This window comes from Oryza brachyantha, chromosome 6, assembly GCF_000231095.2.
Source record: "Oryza brachyantha chromosome 6, ObraRS2, whole genome shotgun sequence".
In the NCBI taxonomy this organism is placed as follows: Eukaryota; Viridiplantae; Streptophyta; class Magnoliopsida; order Poales; family Poaceae; genus Oryza; species Oryza brachyantha.
In genome coordinates, this window is record NC_023168.2 from 3832844 (window position 1) to 3848822 (window position 15979).

General features: G+C 38.7%; 2 protein-coding genes and 1 non-coding gene across 3 annotated transcripts; 2 read left to right on the forward strand and 1 right to left on the reverse strand.

Moving 5' to 3' along the window:
* Positions 1-2658: 2658 nt before the first annotated feature.
* LOC102710793 (pantothenate kinase 1) lies at positions 2659-9369 on the forward strand. The gene is made up of 17 exons (XM_006656685.3): positions 2659-3016; positions 3111-3248; positions 3723-3763; positions 4646-4762; positions 4926-5045; positions 5130-5224; positions 5300-5393; positions 5737-5868; positions 6295-6407; positions 6674-6797; positions 7193-7309; positions 7393-7487; positions 7574-7667; positions 7965-8090; positions 8164-8276; positions 8378-8567; positions 8671-9369. Exons 1-17 carry the CDS (start codon positions 2884-2886, stop codon positions 8812-8814), a joined length of 1986 nt encoding a protein of 661 aa, XP_006656748.3. The 5' UTR covers positions 2659-2883; the 3' UTR covers positions 8815-9369.
* A 552-nt stretch (positions 9370-9921) lies between these two features.
* Positions 9922-10003, reverse strand: TRNAS-GCU. Its single transcript has one exon. It is a non-coding gene; the product is annotated as a tRNA-Ser (tRNA).
* Positions 10004-10881: 878 nt separating this feature from the next.
* LOC107304429 lies at positions 10882-11632 on the forward strand. The gene has a single exon (XM_015838497.2). The coding sequence runs from the start codon at positions 11083-11085 to the stop codon at positions 11359-11361; it is 279 nt and encodes a 92-aa protein (XP_015693983.1). The 5' UTR covers positions 10882-11082; the 3' UTR covers positions 11362-11632.
* The last annotated feature ends 4347 nt before the right edge of the window (positions 11633-15979 follow it).

Consider the following 15979-nt stretch of genomic DNA (forward strand, 5'->3'; position numbering starts at 1 on the left):
AAACCTGCGTTTCTTTGGCGTGCACGCATAACGCAGAACTCGTTGGCAAGTTTGGGAGGCCACATGTTTGTGAGCTCTCGGGGCCGTCCTTTCCTCCCGTACGGAAACGGAACGAAGAGTTTATCGTGACTTTTAAATCTATATTTATATATTTGAAAAATCAGATAAAGCAGAATCATGCCTTAAATCTTTTCGTGCACGGGCAAATAAACAATCGAACGGCCCTCAACCTTGTAATAAGGTGCACATACCGCTTTCACCGAGATATGACATTTAATTTACGTGCAAGATGCATCTTATTTACATTTGTAATTCTACGCTTCGCTAGTTACCTTATAATTACACTAAAGTTATATTATATCGTACTCCACTCCTGTCTTAAAATATAAAATATATGTTATATGATGTTATTATATTTTAATATATTCTTTGAGTTGTTACTTTAGTTTCTTTAATAATAAATCTTGTAAAATCATTTTTACATGATCGATCTTTTTATTTATAATTAAAATTTAGAATGTTTGATATAACTCTATTGTAAAGGTGCTTTTGTTTTGGAATGAGTGTAGATGTGGTATTACATCTAACGTATTTTTGAGGAGATTTTCTATTAAATACGACGCCTCCTCTTATTATTTATTTTTTGAATTTAGATGCCTCCTCTTATTAATGTGGAAAACCTTGACAATCAATGTATGTCCTTTTTTTTTTCTTTTTGCTTGCAACATTTGTAGTAGTTTTTCTTGTGACTAAATAGGCCATCTCTAAACCACAAAGGACTAGTTCAGGTTACCCACCAAATAAGCCATCATGCATACAAGATGGATTAGCAGAGGAATTGTAATTTGTACGGAAGAGGAGAGAATGGATGAGAATATAATCCCCTCTCAAACATATGTGTACATCAATTTTGGATAAGCATTCGAGAAATTGATGTTGATCAGGCGTCTACATCTACATCCGACTGTACGTTTTCATTTATAGTAACACGAAGAAATTGAACTGATTATATGTAAGTTTTTTCTATGGAGAATACGAACCCTCTCTTCTGGTCGTTTACGTAAGCGATGACTTATGAGGCACTCGTGCTGACCTGTCATGGATAAAGATTCACACGCTTATGTTTGTGCTTATAACTTATAAGTCAAAATTTAAATCTTCAATCTTAAATTTAAAGTTATGGGGTTTTTATAGTTTATTTTTTAGCCTTGTTTTTAATCACTGATAACACGTATATAAAATTTTAATTAATACATTTTTTGTTTATAAATAGCATTTGACTTTTTCTCTCCAAAAGCCAAAAGATCGCCCCTTGGAAAAAAATTAGACTAACATTTCACTTTCATTTCTTTTGTTCCTCTTGTTGTGGCACGAACAAAACTGGCGACCTAGAACTAGCGTAGCAGATTGGCTAATGTCAAGAGATAGAGATAGCATTTATGTGACACAAAAATATAATGAAAAAACTTTTGAATTATATATAATGATATCAATTTTGCATCACAAAAATTACATTCTACTAGTTACATTCCAAAATGCGGTCTTACATTTCACATGATAGTCAGTTTGAATTTGTTTTAAGTCAAATCTCTTTAAATTTGATCAATTTTTTTTATAAAAAATGTAGTAACATCTAAAATATTAGATGTGAAATTATTTTCTTCAAATCTATCATTGCATATTTTTTATAGTATATTCATTTTGATTTAAAATTTATACTATATTTTTATAAACTTTATCAGGCATAAAGATATTTATGTTAGGTCAAAATCAAAGTAACTTATAAATAGGAAATATAAATGATTTTCCTTATAAAATGCATATCCAAAATAGTACCTCGTATATTAGGACGGGACAGTAATAAAATCATTATTGGTGAAATCTATGATAAAACAAAGGGCTTGTTAGCATTGAAGCCATATTTTACCTTACCAAAATCTTGGACTTTAATAATAACACATGTATATTTGGTTTGCCACTAAATTTTACACATAGTAGCATCTATAGTACTTTAAAAAATATTAGTGGTTATGATAAGTCTGTCAACATCACCACATCAAATGCACTAAGGAGAATGTGAGTATTCTCTAAAACCAACTCCCCCATTTGTTTGATCTTTGAACAATGGAGGAGCATGGGACAATGTCAGCTCTATATTTCTATTAATATATGCTTTTGTTATCTTGATTTAAAGTAACACTTAAAACTCTTAGTTAATTATTAAGAAAATCCGTTACAACGCACATGATGCTCTTGGCTAGTAAAATATACTTGACTAAATTTGATACTACCAATACTCTGATAGGGCAAAAAATTGTATCAATCCGAACAAACACAAAATACATCTTATGCCTAAATACAAAATAGCGTAACCATATACTCCCTCCGCCTTTTTTTTCGATTGACGTCGTTAACTTTTGGTTTTACATTTGATTATTTATCTTATTTAAAAAATATATAATTATAAATTATTTTGTTATGATTTAAGTTATTACTAAAGTAACTTTAAACATGATTTATAATTTTATATATTTATATCAAAATTTTAAATAAGATAAAATGGTTAAACTAACCGCGTCAATTAGAAACCCGGAGATAATATTACTATAAAGCCATACATGTGTTTCTACGTGCCAGTCGCAAAGACGAGCTGGAAATTTTCCGGCAAAAAAAAAAAAATCCGAAATCGAACAAGCTGCACGCGCTCCCTATTCTCATCCACAACGCCGCCACCAACCCACCAACTACTCCTCTCCCTCCCCTCCGCGAGCTTACCACGATCTCCCGCTTCCGTCTCCGCCGCCGGCGACCAGTCAACCCCGAGGCGGCGCGGCAAATGCGATCCCGGTGAGGCGGCCGTGAGGGTGAGGGTGACAGACACCGATGGGTGGGCTGCGGGTGGACCTCTCCGGCGCGGAGATCCGCGGCGACCCCGCCGCCGCCGACTGCGGCAGCCCGCCCGTGTACCTCCCCCGCCAGCCCGCCGCGCCCCCGCTCCTCGCGCTCGACATCGGAGGTACGTGCGTGCGTGCGCTCTCTCTGTCTCTCTCTCTCTCGCGCGCGCGCGATGGCCGTGGTGAATGAACTCCGGGGGTGGTGGGTGGTCGCAGGGACTCTGATAAAGCTGGTGTACACGGCGAGCTGCGGCGGCGGGGCGGGCGCGGAGCTGCGGTTCGCCAAGTTCGAGAGGCGGCGGCTCCAGGAGTGCTTCGACTTCATCAGGGCGCAGGGGCTCGTCCGCTGCAATGGTAAGTGTTGCGGCTGAATTTCTATCGATTCTAGTACTAGCTCTTTTGGTTGCAGAGCTGGACGGTCGTTGAGACTCAAAAATTGATAGTAACTGGCGTTGGAATTGAGGAAGAGTCGTTAACTGCTCAGTTCATACTCGTGGTATTAGGTGGTGTCCTTTACTAGATTGCGATATTTTGGGACGGAGGGAATAGTATGTAGGTGGGCTTTAGCTCAGTACATTTGAGAATCTCTGTTATCTGTAACTCCTTATGATAAACACAACAAGCTACCTGTGGCTGTTGGACACGGCCAATGCCGTCCCAAGTGTTTCACTCCATCATACCCGTGTGGGAAAAAAAAACTGGTATATGACTGTTTTTTACTGCAATCAGAATTGCAATGTCTGATACTGGAGCCATCTGTGTTTCTGAAAAAAAATGTATTGCAACTATCTGTTGCGAGCTAAATTGTATTTTTCTTTTCAATGACAGGGTCAGCTATGGGTTCAAGCAAAGAAAATATGACATTGAAGGTATGTTTTTTCTTTCACTATGTATTAGTGGCCTTGAAAATCAAGATATCAATGCAAGTGGAGACCATTCCGGCAGTCTGCTGTTCCTATATATTTATTTATTTGCATGATCATGTGAATGTTTTACCTCTTACTGTACCCATTTTTTTTAAAAAAAATTAAGATCTTTGAATGTCTTCATAATTGCTCACTAGTAATAATGGATGTATCATGGACTTTGTATAGTGTTCAATAATTTACTAGTATCATACTACCCCTGTTCTAAAATATAAGCATTTCTAGGTTGTTTCGTATAGACTAAAGAGATGTAAAAAGATTCCCTTTTAGCCATTTCAGTGGTCAATTTTTGAATTTTGAAATGATTATATTCCCTTTCTAAACATTCGATTGGCTTTGGAATCATTGAAATGATTGAAATCATAGGAATCTGTGCAGAAATGTTTATATTGTGGTATAAAATTTGAATCCTAGAAATGATTATATTTTGGAAGAAAGAGAGTATATGATTGGATGTTGCTGCTACAATCCATTGAAATCATGATTTTTTCGGTGGAATGCAAAAATTACAGACGTAAAATTAATTAGTTCACATAGTTGGACTGTCAACTCATAAAAGAGTTACAGAAACAACTTTACAGTATCCCCAAGCAGCGGAATGTAGAATTTGGGCTGTCCTCCTTGGCATGGTATCAATACATCATATAGCTTTTTGAGCATTTAATGTACACCTTTGTCTGAAGACTTGTAACATAGTTGAATATATGATTGTCATTTTGCTTTTCTCTTGCAGCCTAACTTATTGGTTTAACATACATGATATTACCATCAGTGTTTTTATTTGTTGACCTGAATAGGATTTAATTTGATCCATACTATCTGCAGGCCTCAGGTGGTGGAGCATATAAATTTACTGAAGATTTTCGCGAGAAATTAGGAGTTTTCCTTGACAAGGTTGATGAAATGGATAGTGTTGTTTCTGGAGCAAACTTTTTGTTACAGGTCAGTCATATGCACCTTGACCACTCAATAGATTCTCATACTCGGTTTGTATTTTGATTGGGACCACCAAATTCTTGAGAATATTGAAGGCAACTTATCATCTATATGTTCTGATTTTTATTTCTTAGATATTTCTTTCCGTTAAACTGACACTTTCTTGCAGAACATTCCTGGAGCGGCCTTCACACACATGAATGGAAAGAGAAGTTCTATTGATATTTCTCCAAATAACTTGTTTCCTTACCTTCTTGTCAACATTGGCTCTGGAGTTAGCATATTAAAGGTTGCACTTCTTCCTCATGATACCTGTATGGAAATACCACATAATGCAGCTCATATAAATGTGTCTTTATCAAGTTTAATGTAGGTAACTGGAAATAAGAAATTTGAAAGGGTAACTGGAACACATATTGGTGGCGGAACAATGTTTGGTTTAGCAAAACTTTTAACAGGATGTAAGAGGTAATCCCCATTCATTTATGTCATATATTATCTTGGCTGTTTTTTTACCTTACTGATATGGTATAATTCTCTTAGTTATGACGAGTTCTTGCAATTAAGCCAGAAAGGGGACAATTTTGTTCTTGATCTAATCGTGAAGGATATATGCGGGGAACTTGTTTGCCAGAAGGTTTGCCGTTACCCTTTTCTTGTTTTATTTGATTAACCAGTTCCTCTTTTCTTGCAACTTCAATTTTCACTTTGTACTTGTTTCTTTTATTTTAGTTCTGGTAGGCCAGTTGTGCTTCTGCATGCAGGATAACTCTGCCAAGCTTGAATTGCTTTGATTTGTATACATAGACTTATCATTTTAGCATCATAACAAGGCAGTATGACTGCTGTGATATTATAATTATTAATTAATATTTATCTTCCTACTGATCTTCTAAGTCTCGAAGTGTTGATCCATTTTTTCAATTCATCATTGAATATTTTGTCCTTATGGATGATCGATTAATCCTTCTTTGTTCCAGCAAGGACTTTCAACTTCAACTCTTGCTTCTAGCTTTGGGAAAGTTATTACTTCTAAGAAAAAATTAACAGACTACAGACCTGAAGATCTAGCATCCACATTGTTGAGTGCCTTTACCTATAATATTGCACAAGTGAGTTTTTGTTCAACCTTTCTTCATGTTATTTAAGTTACTATAGATTATTATGTTGGGAGGGGGTAATGTAAGACAGAGGAGCTTAGTTAACTCTTTTGGCTACTTAATTAGTAGTTTGCATCTATGGTACAGCTGTACTAGTTAGCATCACATCCTTGAAAGAAATTACCTGGCAATATGCAGTTATAGTTTGGAGTAAGAAAAGCACAGTAGCCAATACTTTCTTCTGAATCTAGGCAGGGATAAAAGAAACATGTCGAATTTAAGAATGCTTCAGCAGAAAGCAGTCTAGGCAAAATATCTGCTGGTAAAACTTTACCAGGAACAACTCTTGTTTACCTTTCACTTTATGCTGCTATTCTATTGGTTACTGTATTTTCAGTTATTGGTTTTGGTTGGATAATCATGGTATTTGTCCTTCAGATTTCTTTCCTTGTTGCATCAATCTTGGGTCTCAGAAGAGTTTTCTTTGGTGGATCTTATATACGTGGACATAAAAGCACGATGGAAAATATTTCTTATGCAATTGACTTCTGGTAATTACTTAACATCTCTAAATTTTAAGTGTATCAATGTGGATGTAAAAAAAATTCACAACAGGTATAGAAAACTGTATATTCATAATTGCCGTATTCCATTTTTTTGGACTTATTACTTTCATTGCCATTATAAATATTCTTCAACAAATTCCTTTGGGTTTATTCATGCTTCATTTTTCTCACTGAATTCATGCTTCCTTTTTACTCTTTATTGTTCGTATCTTTGTTAAAAACAATATTAATATGTGAGGTTGGTTATTCAGGTCGCAGGGTCAAATGCAAGCTGTCTTCTTGCAACATGAAGGGTATTTAGGAGCTCTTGGTGCCTTGATGAGTTATGGTGATCCTGGAGATAAAATTACAAACTTTGAGGAAACAAAAGAGGAGGTAAGAAAAAAATACTTTGGCTGTGTTTATCATTGTTCTGCCACTTGAAAAGAAAGAAAACAAACTTGGCTCTCACTTTTTATGTTTTATCTAAGGAAAGCTTATGTACTAGACACGAATTACACAAATTCTAAAGTAATTCACAAGCTTGTGTTGTCTGCATCAGGTCATTTGTGATTGATATCCTTCGGAAACTGTTCGAATTTTGCAATAGGTTTTACTTGCATTTCAAAGTATCTTATACCATAAATGAGGCAAAAGCAAAAAGTAGAAATAAACATCACATGCATGTGCAAATTAGCAATTCGACCCTCAAAAAATATGTTTGTATGATTAGGATACTCTATAATTCCAAGCTCAAACGTGGGTTTTTCCTGTGCATTTTATCTGTCTAGGAGAACATCCATGAGTCAGCAGTACCTGTTGATGGGACATCAACAGGTGAACATAATGACGGCAACATATTTCCTTATCTCCTTGTTAATATTGGATCAGGTGTCAGCATGATAGAGGTTTGCCAATACACAGCTTCTCATTGCATTTAGCATTTTATTTACAGGACAATTGTTAACAGAGCCACTGTTTTGTGAGGCAGGTAATTGGTAATGGGAAGTTTGAGCGAATTATCGGATCCCACCTAGGTGGGGGCACTATCCTTGGTCTTGCGAGGCTTCTGACTGGTTGTTCAAGGTACTATTCAGCATCCATTATGCGTTGTTTACTCATAGTTATATAAGGATTTTATTTCATAATGATTAACCACAATTCTTTGTTAGTTATGATGAATTCTTGGAGTTGAGCCAGAGAGGCAATAATTTAGCTGTTGATTTGACTGTTGGTGACATATATGGGGAGCATGGTTACCCAAAGGTATATACCCATACTCTGAAAGGGAGTCTTTTTTGTGTGTGAAACGTCCTGTGTGAAATCATACAAAATTAAACAACTAGATTACTAAAAATACAATGTTTTAAAACCCTTTGTGGGTATCTCAAGTACTTTGGTGGGATATCTGTATGCCGGTTAGCAAATGATAGCATATGTTTTTACTGCCCACAATTTTATTTCTATGTAAATATGTAATTTGACTTTAGTGATTTTTTGGTTACATTAATCTTGTGATTGAAATTAACAATGTCCACTGATTCTTGATGTTCTTTACCTTAGATTGGTCTTCCTGCATCTACTACTGCTGCTAGCTTTGGAAAAGTGAGTTCAAGTAGACTTGCAGAATACAAAGTGGAGGATCTTGCGGCAGCTCTATTGAATTCTTTCACCTACAACATTGGGCAGGTATTTTCAGATATCCGATTTACTATGTGCCATTCACCAATAACATGCTAACCTTATTTTGTTTCTCCTTTAGATAGCCTACTTTGTGGCTAATCTTTCTGGTCTGAAGAGAATTTTCTTCCGAGGTGCTTATGTCTGTGGCCATGAGAAAACTATGGACAAGATTTCTCGTTCCCTCAAGTATTGGTGAGGAAGTTCCTGTTCAGTTGGCTATCCAGCAACACTCTAATGCTCGGTTCAATATGTCTTGTTACCAGTTGTGTGAATCCTTTTGTGCTTGCTCCTAGGTCCAAAGGCCAAGTTCAAACAACATTTCTATGTCATGAGGGGTTCTTGGGAACCTTAGGTGCATTTTGGAGTTATGAGAACATGGGAATTGACGGCCTGGCAGCACATGATGTCATAAGGGAGGTCTTGCTTGGTGCTCCTTACACTGGGCAGCTTCCGTCTTTACCTCTGACTAAACAAGAGGACAATGTAAGTGATACCGACATGGTGAGCTGTTTAGTTTAATCAACCTATGTTGTTTTTCGCACGAGTGCAGACATTACTACCCTCTTTTGTTTTGTTCTGTTTTTAGGGAGAAGGTATGACTTTTGAAGGGGAAGTAGAACGGCTTCGACATGACAATGCTATGCTGAAGTCTGAGCTTGAACGGTTGCAAAGGGAGAATGCAGAGCTCAAAGCGAAGCTGGTAAAATCTGGCAAGCCAAATACCTTGTAAATCATTAGAAACGTGTATGTTAAAGTGAATCATGAATCCATGGCAACAAGAGGAGGTGTTTGAGGGCAATAGCCCAAGGACCTTGTTATGGAGATCGGAGAGGCCGCTCAACCTCCCAAGCCCCGACTACATTGTTCAAGTCTAATGAATGATTCAGCTAGGCCCAAATTTTTAAGAGATCGAGGTGTATGAGCAACTTGGAAATGGAAGTCACAAACAGCCTGCACTACTTGTAACCTGTAACTAGTTTTGGCAGTGGTACTAGTTCAAACGTTATTTATAGAGGAAGTGTACCTACAGGTAGTTACCCAATTAGCATTGCTCATACATATTGAGCTCCTGTTGTATATTTATTTATTTTTCCTACTTTTTTTGTGTAACCTTCTGTTGCTCTGTATCTTGTAAATATGAAGCAGCCATAAAGGACAATTATATGTTGTCTATGTGCTCTGTATATTTTGTGGAGATGTTCACATTCTCATTAAGAACAGTACAGTAATGTACATGATACTTGTCGAAAGTGATTATCTTCGAGATAATTGCCGTATTAAAGCAAATTCAAAAGTAAAATACAACTATAAGTCTATCACCACATGCATGTGCAGTAGGATGATTGTTTGGACTTTTCATAAAATATTTATAAGCAAACATAATTTGTAAATAAAATTTATATATATGTTCTTAGCGATAAAATATGCGGTGAATATCTAGTGAATAGAAGGGACTGCCTGGTAATTTAAATTTGGTAAATATCCATGAATCTTCTTTCGCAAAAAAAGAGGCAAAAGTTTATATATAATTTGGTAAATATCCACCAATATTTTTTTTAAGCGTCAAAAGTTCAAATGCCATGGTAGTTCATTTATCAATCGAAATTATTCTCTAGTAAAGCGTTCAAATGTAGTAATTTGGTAAATATTCATTAATTTTGTTTTCTTAAAGAGGCAAAAGTTGAAATGACATTATGGTTTCACTTATTAGTACAAATTATCTCCGTATAAAGCGTTTCTTGTTTTCGTCGGAAATCTCAAAAAACAAATATAGTGAACAGAAGAGCCTGATAAAGTATTACAGACTTTTTCTGCAATTCCAAAAAAAAAAAAGGAACGACGCCTGAGAGATTCGAACTCTCGCGGGGAAACCCCATGTACTTAGCAGGCACACGCCTTAACCACTCGGCCAAAGCGTCGTATGTGTGTATGACTGCTGGAAAATCATTATTATTAGAATCTGGCATGACTTGAGCAGTTAACCGACCACTTTTTCATAAAGCAAGACACGAAGATTATCTGAAATCTGGCCGGATATCCATCTCTCCTGGCTAGAAGAAATGCAGACGCTATGTAGCTGATTCATACAAAGGGCTCACTCAACAAGCAAGCATGACACTGACGTTATGATCCACTGCTCACTTGCTTGGCTTGCAAGAGCTAACTTGCCTTGGAACCGCGTCCAGATAAGCGCCTGGCCGCCACGTGAACTGAACTCACGTTGTCCGGTGTCCTTCCTGCTGTTGGTTTTCTTTTTCATTCTCCAGAAAACACAAGAAAAAGCTAGGCTCAAAAATAGATCTCATCCACTTTGCTAATTTCAGCTTCCTTTTGAGTAAGGGTTAACGGTAAGCCACAATGTAAATCATGATCCCCAATGTAAATTCTTATCCCCTCACCTCTTTCTTATGGGTTTCCCAAACCGAAAAGCACTAAATCATGATCCAACTTTTTGGACTGCCTCTGGTCCTTGTACTGCAAGCTAGTAGCAACCACGATACAGATTATGCACGTTCAGACAGAGATTTAACTGAGGTTAACTGAACTCTGACAGAGAATCATGACCATTTATGTTGAAGACAGGGAAGACCCTTGCTGAAGTACTTCAGATAACGTAACAAAACGTGCAGTCTTGCACAGTTGCATCTCCTTTTCCTTCTATCATAGCCTCAGCACAACAAACCGAAGCCAAGAACCGCGTATATCATCTGGATTCTGGAATCCAGCACACTTCACCGGTTGCGTGCAAGCCTCGCTCCAATCCAATGACACCGTCACCAAGGATAGCTCAAGCTCTATATAAACCAAAACCCAAGAACTCGACCAAATCGAACAAGAAGTCATTCTCAATTTCTCATTCTCTCTCTCTCTCTCTCTCTCTCTCTCTCGAGATCGATCGATCTTAAGCTCTGTAGACTAGAGCGATTGGTCTGCTACACTCCAGGGCATCGTCGTCGAGCCGGCTGATCGGTGGAGTAAGCTAGCAGCAGTGGTCGCCATGGCGGTGGCGGAGGCGGAGGCTTACGTCTCGCCGGAGCTCGCCGCGGCGCTGGGCAAGGTGGCCGTGTTCGCGCTGGTGCAGGCGCTGGTGTACCTCATCCTGCGCAAGTCGTCGGGCGTCTTCTCCCCGGAGAGGGCGGCGAGGTCCCTCAGCTTCCGGCCGATGCGGAGCATGAGCGTCCGCCGCTTCCTGGCGGCGCTCTCCGACGACCCCGTCGGCGTCCCCGAGGACGGCGGCTCGTCGATCGGCGCCGGTACTGCCACAGCGCGGGCCTGACCTTGATTGATTATTAGCTGATGCCACATACTTATTATGCATCCTTCATGACTATTATCAACTAGGAATTCTTCAAAACATAGTGGAAAAAGATATAAATCGGTCGTAGATGTGTGTTGTGCACTGGTCTGCTGCTTAATTACGATGTAGTAGTTTGGCTTTGTACATAGAGTACTAAATTAATTGGACTGGAACTTGAAGGCCAATGATATTTGTTTTTTCGTTTATGCTCGTTATATACTACCTCTATTTCATAATGTAATATGTTCTCTATTTCATAATGTAATATGTTTGATTTTTTGGTTGCAACGTTTAACCATTCGTCTTAAGAGGTGTTTAGTTGGGGAAATGAAAATTTTTGGGTGTTACGTCAGACGTTTGATCGGATGTCAAAAGGGGTTTTTAGACACGAATAGAAAAACGAATTTCACGGCTCGCCTAGAAACCATGAGACGAATCTTTTGAGCCTAATTAATCCGTCGTTAGCGTATGATGGTTAATGTAGCACTTATGACTAATCATGGACTAATTATGCTCAAAAAATCTCCCGTAACTGTGCAATTAGTTTTTTATTTTATCTATATTTAATGCTCTATTTAGATATTCAAAGATACGATGTGATGTTTTGGGGCAAAATTTTTTGGAAACTAAACATGGCCTTATTCAAAATAAACAATTCATACCATAGTCATATACTATACCATTAATATCCGGCCACAACTGCCATATCCATATGTGTCTTAGAGTCTGTGCTACAGCTGATTACAAATCTATACCCCGCTGTTGTTCTCTTATCTATTATCATCTTAGAATATACTTATACTAGATTATAGTCTGTTATTATACTACTCTAAAAGTGATTCTGCTAATCGATCACCAAAAGCCCGAGCCGAGCCAAATTGCTGTGGCAAAGCCTTTATATAGATTTGAAGCCCAAACTAAGTAAAACTTAGATAGCTCCTACATGGCCCTTGAAGCCCAATACAGGCCCAATCCGGCTCACCTGACACACACCTATCGTAAACTTGGAATGCATTGCATAACCGGGAAAAGGTTTCCATGGGTGTAGTATCACAGTACAACCTCTTCCAAAATAAACAAATTTTTAAGTTTTTCTATAGAATTTTTGATTCTTTATCTTATTTGAATTTTTTTAAGGTTAATGTTTTTATTGTTATCACATGATAAAACATAACTAGTACTTTACGTGTGACTATTTTTTTAAAACTTTTTTATAAATTTTTTAAATAAGACGGATGGTCAAACGTCAAACTTAGAAAACTCGAAAATGCTCTTTTTGCTCGGATGGAGTAGTATGCATTTGCGTCAGGAGGAGAGCCTGTATCATGCTGCACACATGCCACAGCGGCACATTGCATTCCGTCTCCCATCTCTCCCCGCAACGAAAAGCTGGAGACGGAGAGGGCAATTTGCGCATGGTCCCCGCCTCCCCGGCGAGCCACCACATGACGTCCATACAGCCGCTGCCCGCAAGGTCAACTTTGCATTAACCATCCATGCATCCACATTTCTGTCACCAGTACCGCCGGTTCTTTTGGCCGGCCGGCCGGCCTCGTCGCTCTCTCCCCCGGTTGCGTGATTTAACCGTTTGGCCCCGTTAATTAAGGGTTGTTCTTTAAATACCACTTTATCGAATGTTTACGATCGTTTGTTGCTCCAGGAACGTGGAATGTTCGTTTCACCTATCATTATTCTGCTCTATCATTTCTTTACCAGTGAATATATAGTGCATACCACTCCTATAAGTAGTTTCACGGTACCACTTAGGATGAGGATGCTAGGAGACTACTATATCCATGATATTTTGTTACCCAAGTCAATATTCTCTTCTCTCTCAAATACCATCCACCCTTCTCCTCCTCATTGTGATTTTCTCTTCCCTCTTAGATCCCCTGCACCCTCCTCTTGTCTCCCTGACGATGAAGCTTAGGCGGCGGCGGCGGGTGGACCATGTCGGCGGCGAATTGACCTTCGGCGGTGGCGGAGCGAGTCCGACCAGCAGCAGATGGAGCTTGGGTGGCGATGAGCGACCTCGTCTTTCTCTCCTCTCTCTTCCACTTTTTAACAAAACCACATGTGGCCTCTATAGGGTGTATGCGCCTCTGTGGGAGCATGGTCTATGGGCAAGGTGGCACGCTGGTTCTGACGTGGTGGGCTAGAGCCACACGTACGTGTATATCTTCGGTAGCGGTGGTGGCCTGACGAGGTCGATCCTGGAGTTGAACTTGTGCTCGACAAGGAACGACGAGGGGTCGCCGTGGTCATTGCTAGAGACAATGTCGTCTTCACTGACAACGAGGTTAGAGAATGAGATGAATGTGGACAAAACGAACATTTCACGCTTGCAAAAGTCCAGAAATAACAAGAAGTTAAGAGTGCTATCCCAAAGAGCGGCTACTCTTAACACTTGCACACAGTTAAGGGGGTGTTTGTTTCTAGTCACATCGGATGTTTGGACACTTATTATAAATAGTAAACGTAGAATATTAATAAAAACTCATTCATAATTTTGGACTAATTCGCGAGACGAATCTAATGAGCCTAACTAATCTATGATTAGTCTATGTGATGCTACCGTAAACATTTGCTAATTATATATTAATTAGATTCAAAAAATTCGTCTCGCGGATTAACTCTCATTTGTAAAATTAGTTTTTTATTAGCCTATATTTAATACTTTAAATTAGTGTCATTATATATCTGATGTGACACTGGCCTCGTCTAACCGCGCGCCGCGCGGCACGCGAAAACGGTCACGAATCCAGTCAGTTTATCACTCGAGGTCGGCGTCGCAGCGCCCGGCACCGACGCCCGCGGGGACGGCGGAAAGCGAGCGAGGCACGTACTGCTCCGTACGGGGGGAGCGGCACGTGGATTGTGGAGGAGTCCCCAGCCCCACCCCCCAAGTTGAGCCGGCAAAGTGCACTGCAAATGCCGCGTCCCGTTGGCTTATCATTTTTTTCGGTGATCTGCGGCTAGTGGTCGTGGGGGTCCGCGGCGTACCCGCCTCTTCCTTCACAAGCTGTACGCTGGCCATACTCACCCAGTCACCCGGTGCCCCACGCTGCGGCGCCTGCAAATATTTGGCAAGCTCTCGTCACCACCGGCATCTTTCGTCTCGTCTGGGAATTAAACTGCTAATTTTTGCTGAAGCATGGGACACGAAAGATTTCCTAATTTATCAATAGGTATTTAATAATATACGTGATGAAATCAACGAATTCAAAGTTAAAATAGATGATAAAATGGTACTAATATATATTTTTTAAAAAAAAACACATGCCGTTTTGGCCGTTAGAAAGATGGAGCGCAAAAGTTGACGAAAAAAATCTGCACTGTTTCTCTCTATCTGAATGCAGCCTAATTCTCGAAACAATTAGATGTGTACAACTAATTAACCAGTACTGTATTGATTTGCGTTAATTTCTGCTGCCTGCATTGTGCGTTCCATGTAATTAACTTCACTTTTTGTCTCAACAAGATTCTTCCACTCCATCTTTGCTCTTTCGCTTATATTTATAAGCTAAAATTTAAATTTTAAATTTTAAGTTTAAAGTTAATTTTATGACCTTTTCATCGTTATTTATTTTCTAACATTGGCTTTTAGATTACCAAGAATACTCGTATAAAAATTTTGTACACAAATTATTTTTATTTATAAATATTCATTTAACCTTTTACATAAAAAATGCCAATCAACCAATCAATCACTCCCTTCCATCTTTTGATCATCGTCGGCGGGAGATCGATGGATCGATCGTTCACCACTTCTCGCTTTAAAGCTAGCCATGGATCCATCGATCACAGATCAGAGGTCACCCGGCTATGGTGCAGCACAGCTAGCTCCATCATCACACGAGCCCATATCTAGATCCCAAACATATAGGCCTCCCCTGAGCTCCTTTTACCACTAAATTTATGTATCACTGTCTCTGCTTGAAAGCCATAAGATATTTATATATTTAGGTTATCTGATTTTCTTATAGCAATTTAAGAGTATAAACGGTTGAATTAACTATTATAAATTATAAATTTTGTTTTACAAATATTATATAGAAAAACTTTTGTTTATTTATTTTGCACCAAACGTATTGTTTAGCGGTTAAGCAAGCATATATATAGGTCGCGTTAGCCTTTTGGTATAAGTTAACTAACCTCTCTCGTTTTCCACACGTATGCTTCCTGAACTGTTAAACAGTGTATTTTTTGCAAAAATTTTCTATAGAAAAGTTATTTTAAAAAATCATATTAATCTATTTTATATTTTTTAAAATAATTAATAATTAATTAATCATGTATTAGTACGTTTTCTGCGTTGGATAAGTTAACTTATCACCCCCACCTACAAACGCGGCCAGAGATCAACAATGGATCCAAAATCTGGTTGTTAAAGAACAGTTCGGACCGTCGCATGGCACTAAACCGGTAGCTAGCTGGGGAGCTTTGCCCGGCCGTTTGCTTTACCTTTGCAATCCTACCATACTTGCAAAGCCGCCATTAAAGCGCCATGCCCTTGCCTTGCTTCAATCGTACTCCATGAATCTACATCTTTAGTTTAGTGACAGTACAAAACTCTTTTGCCTTGGGATGTTAAATC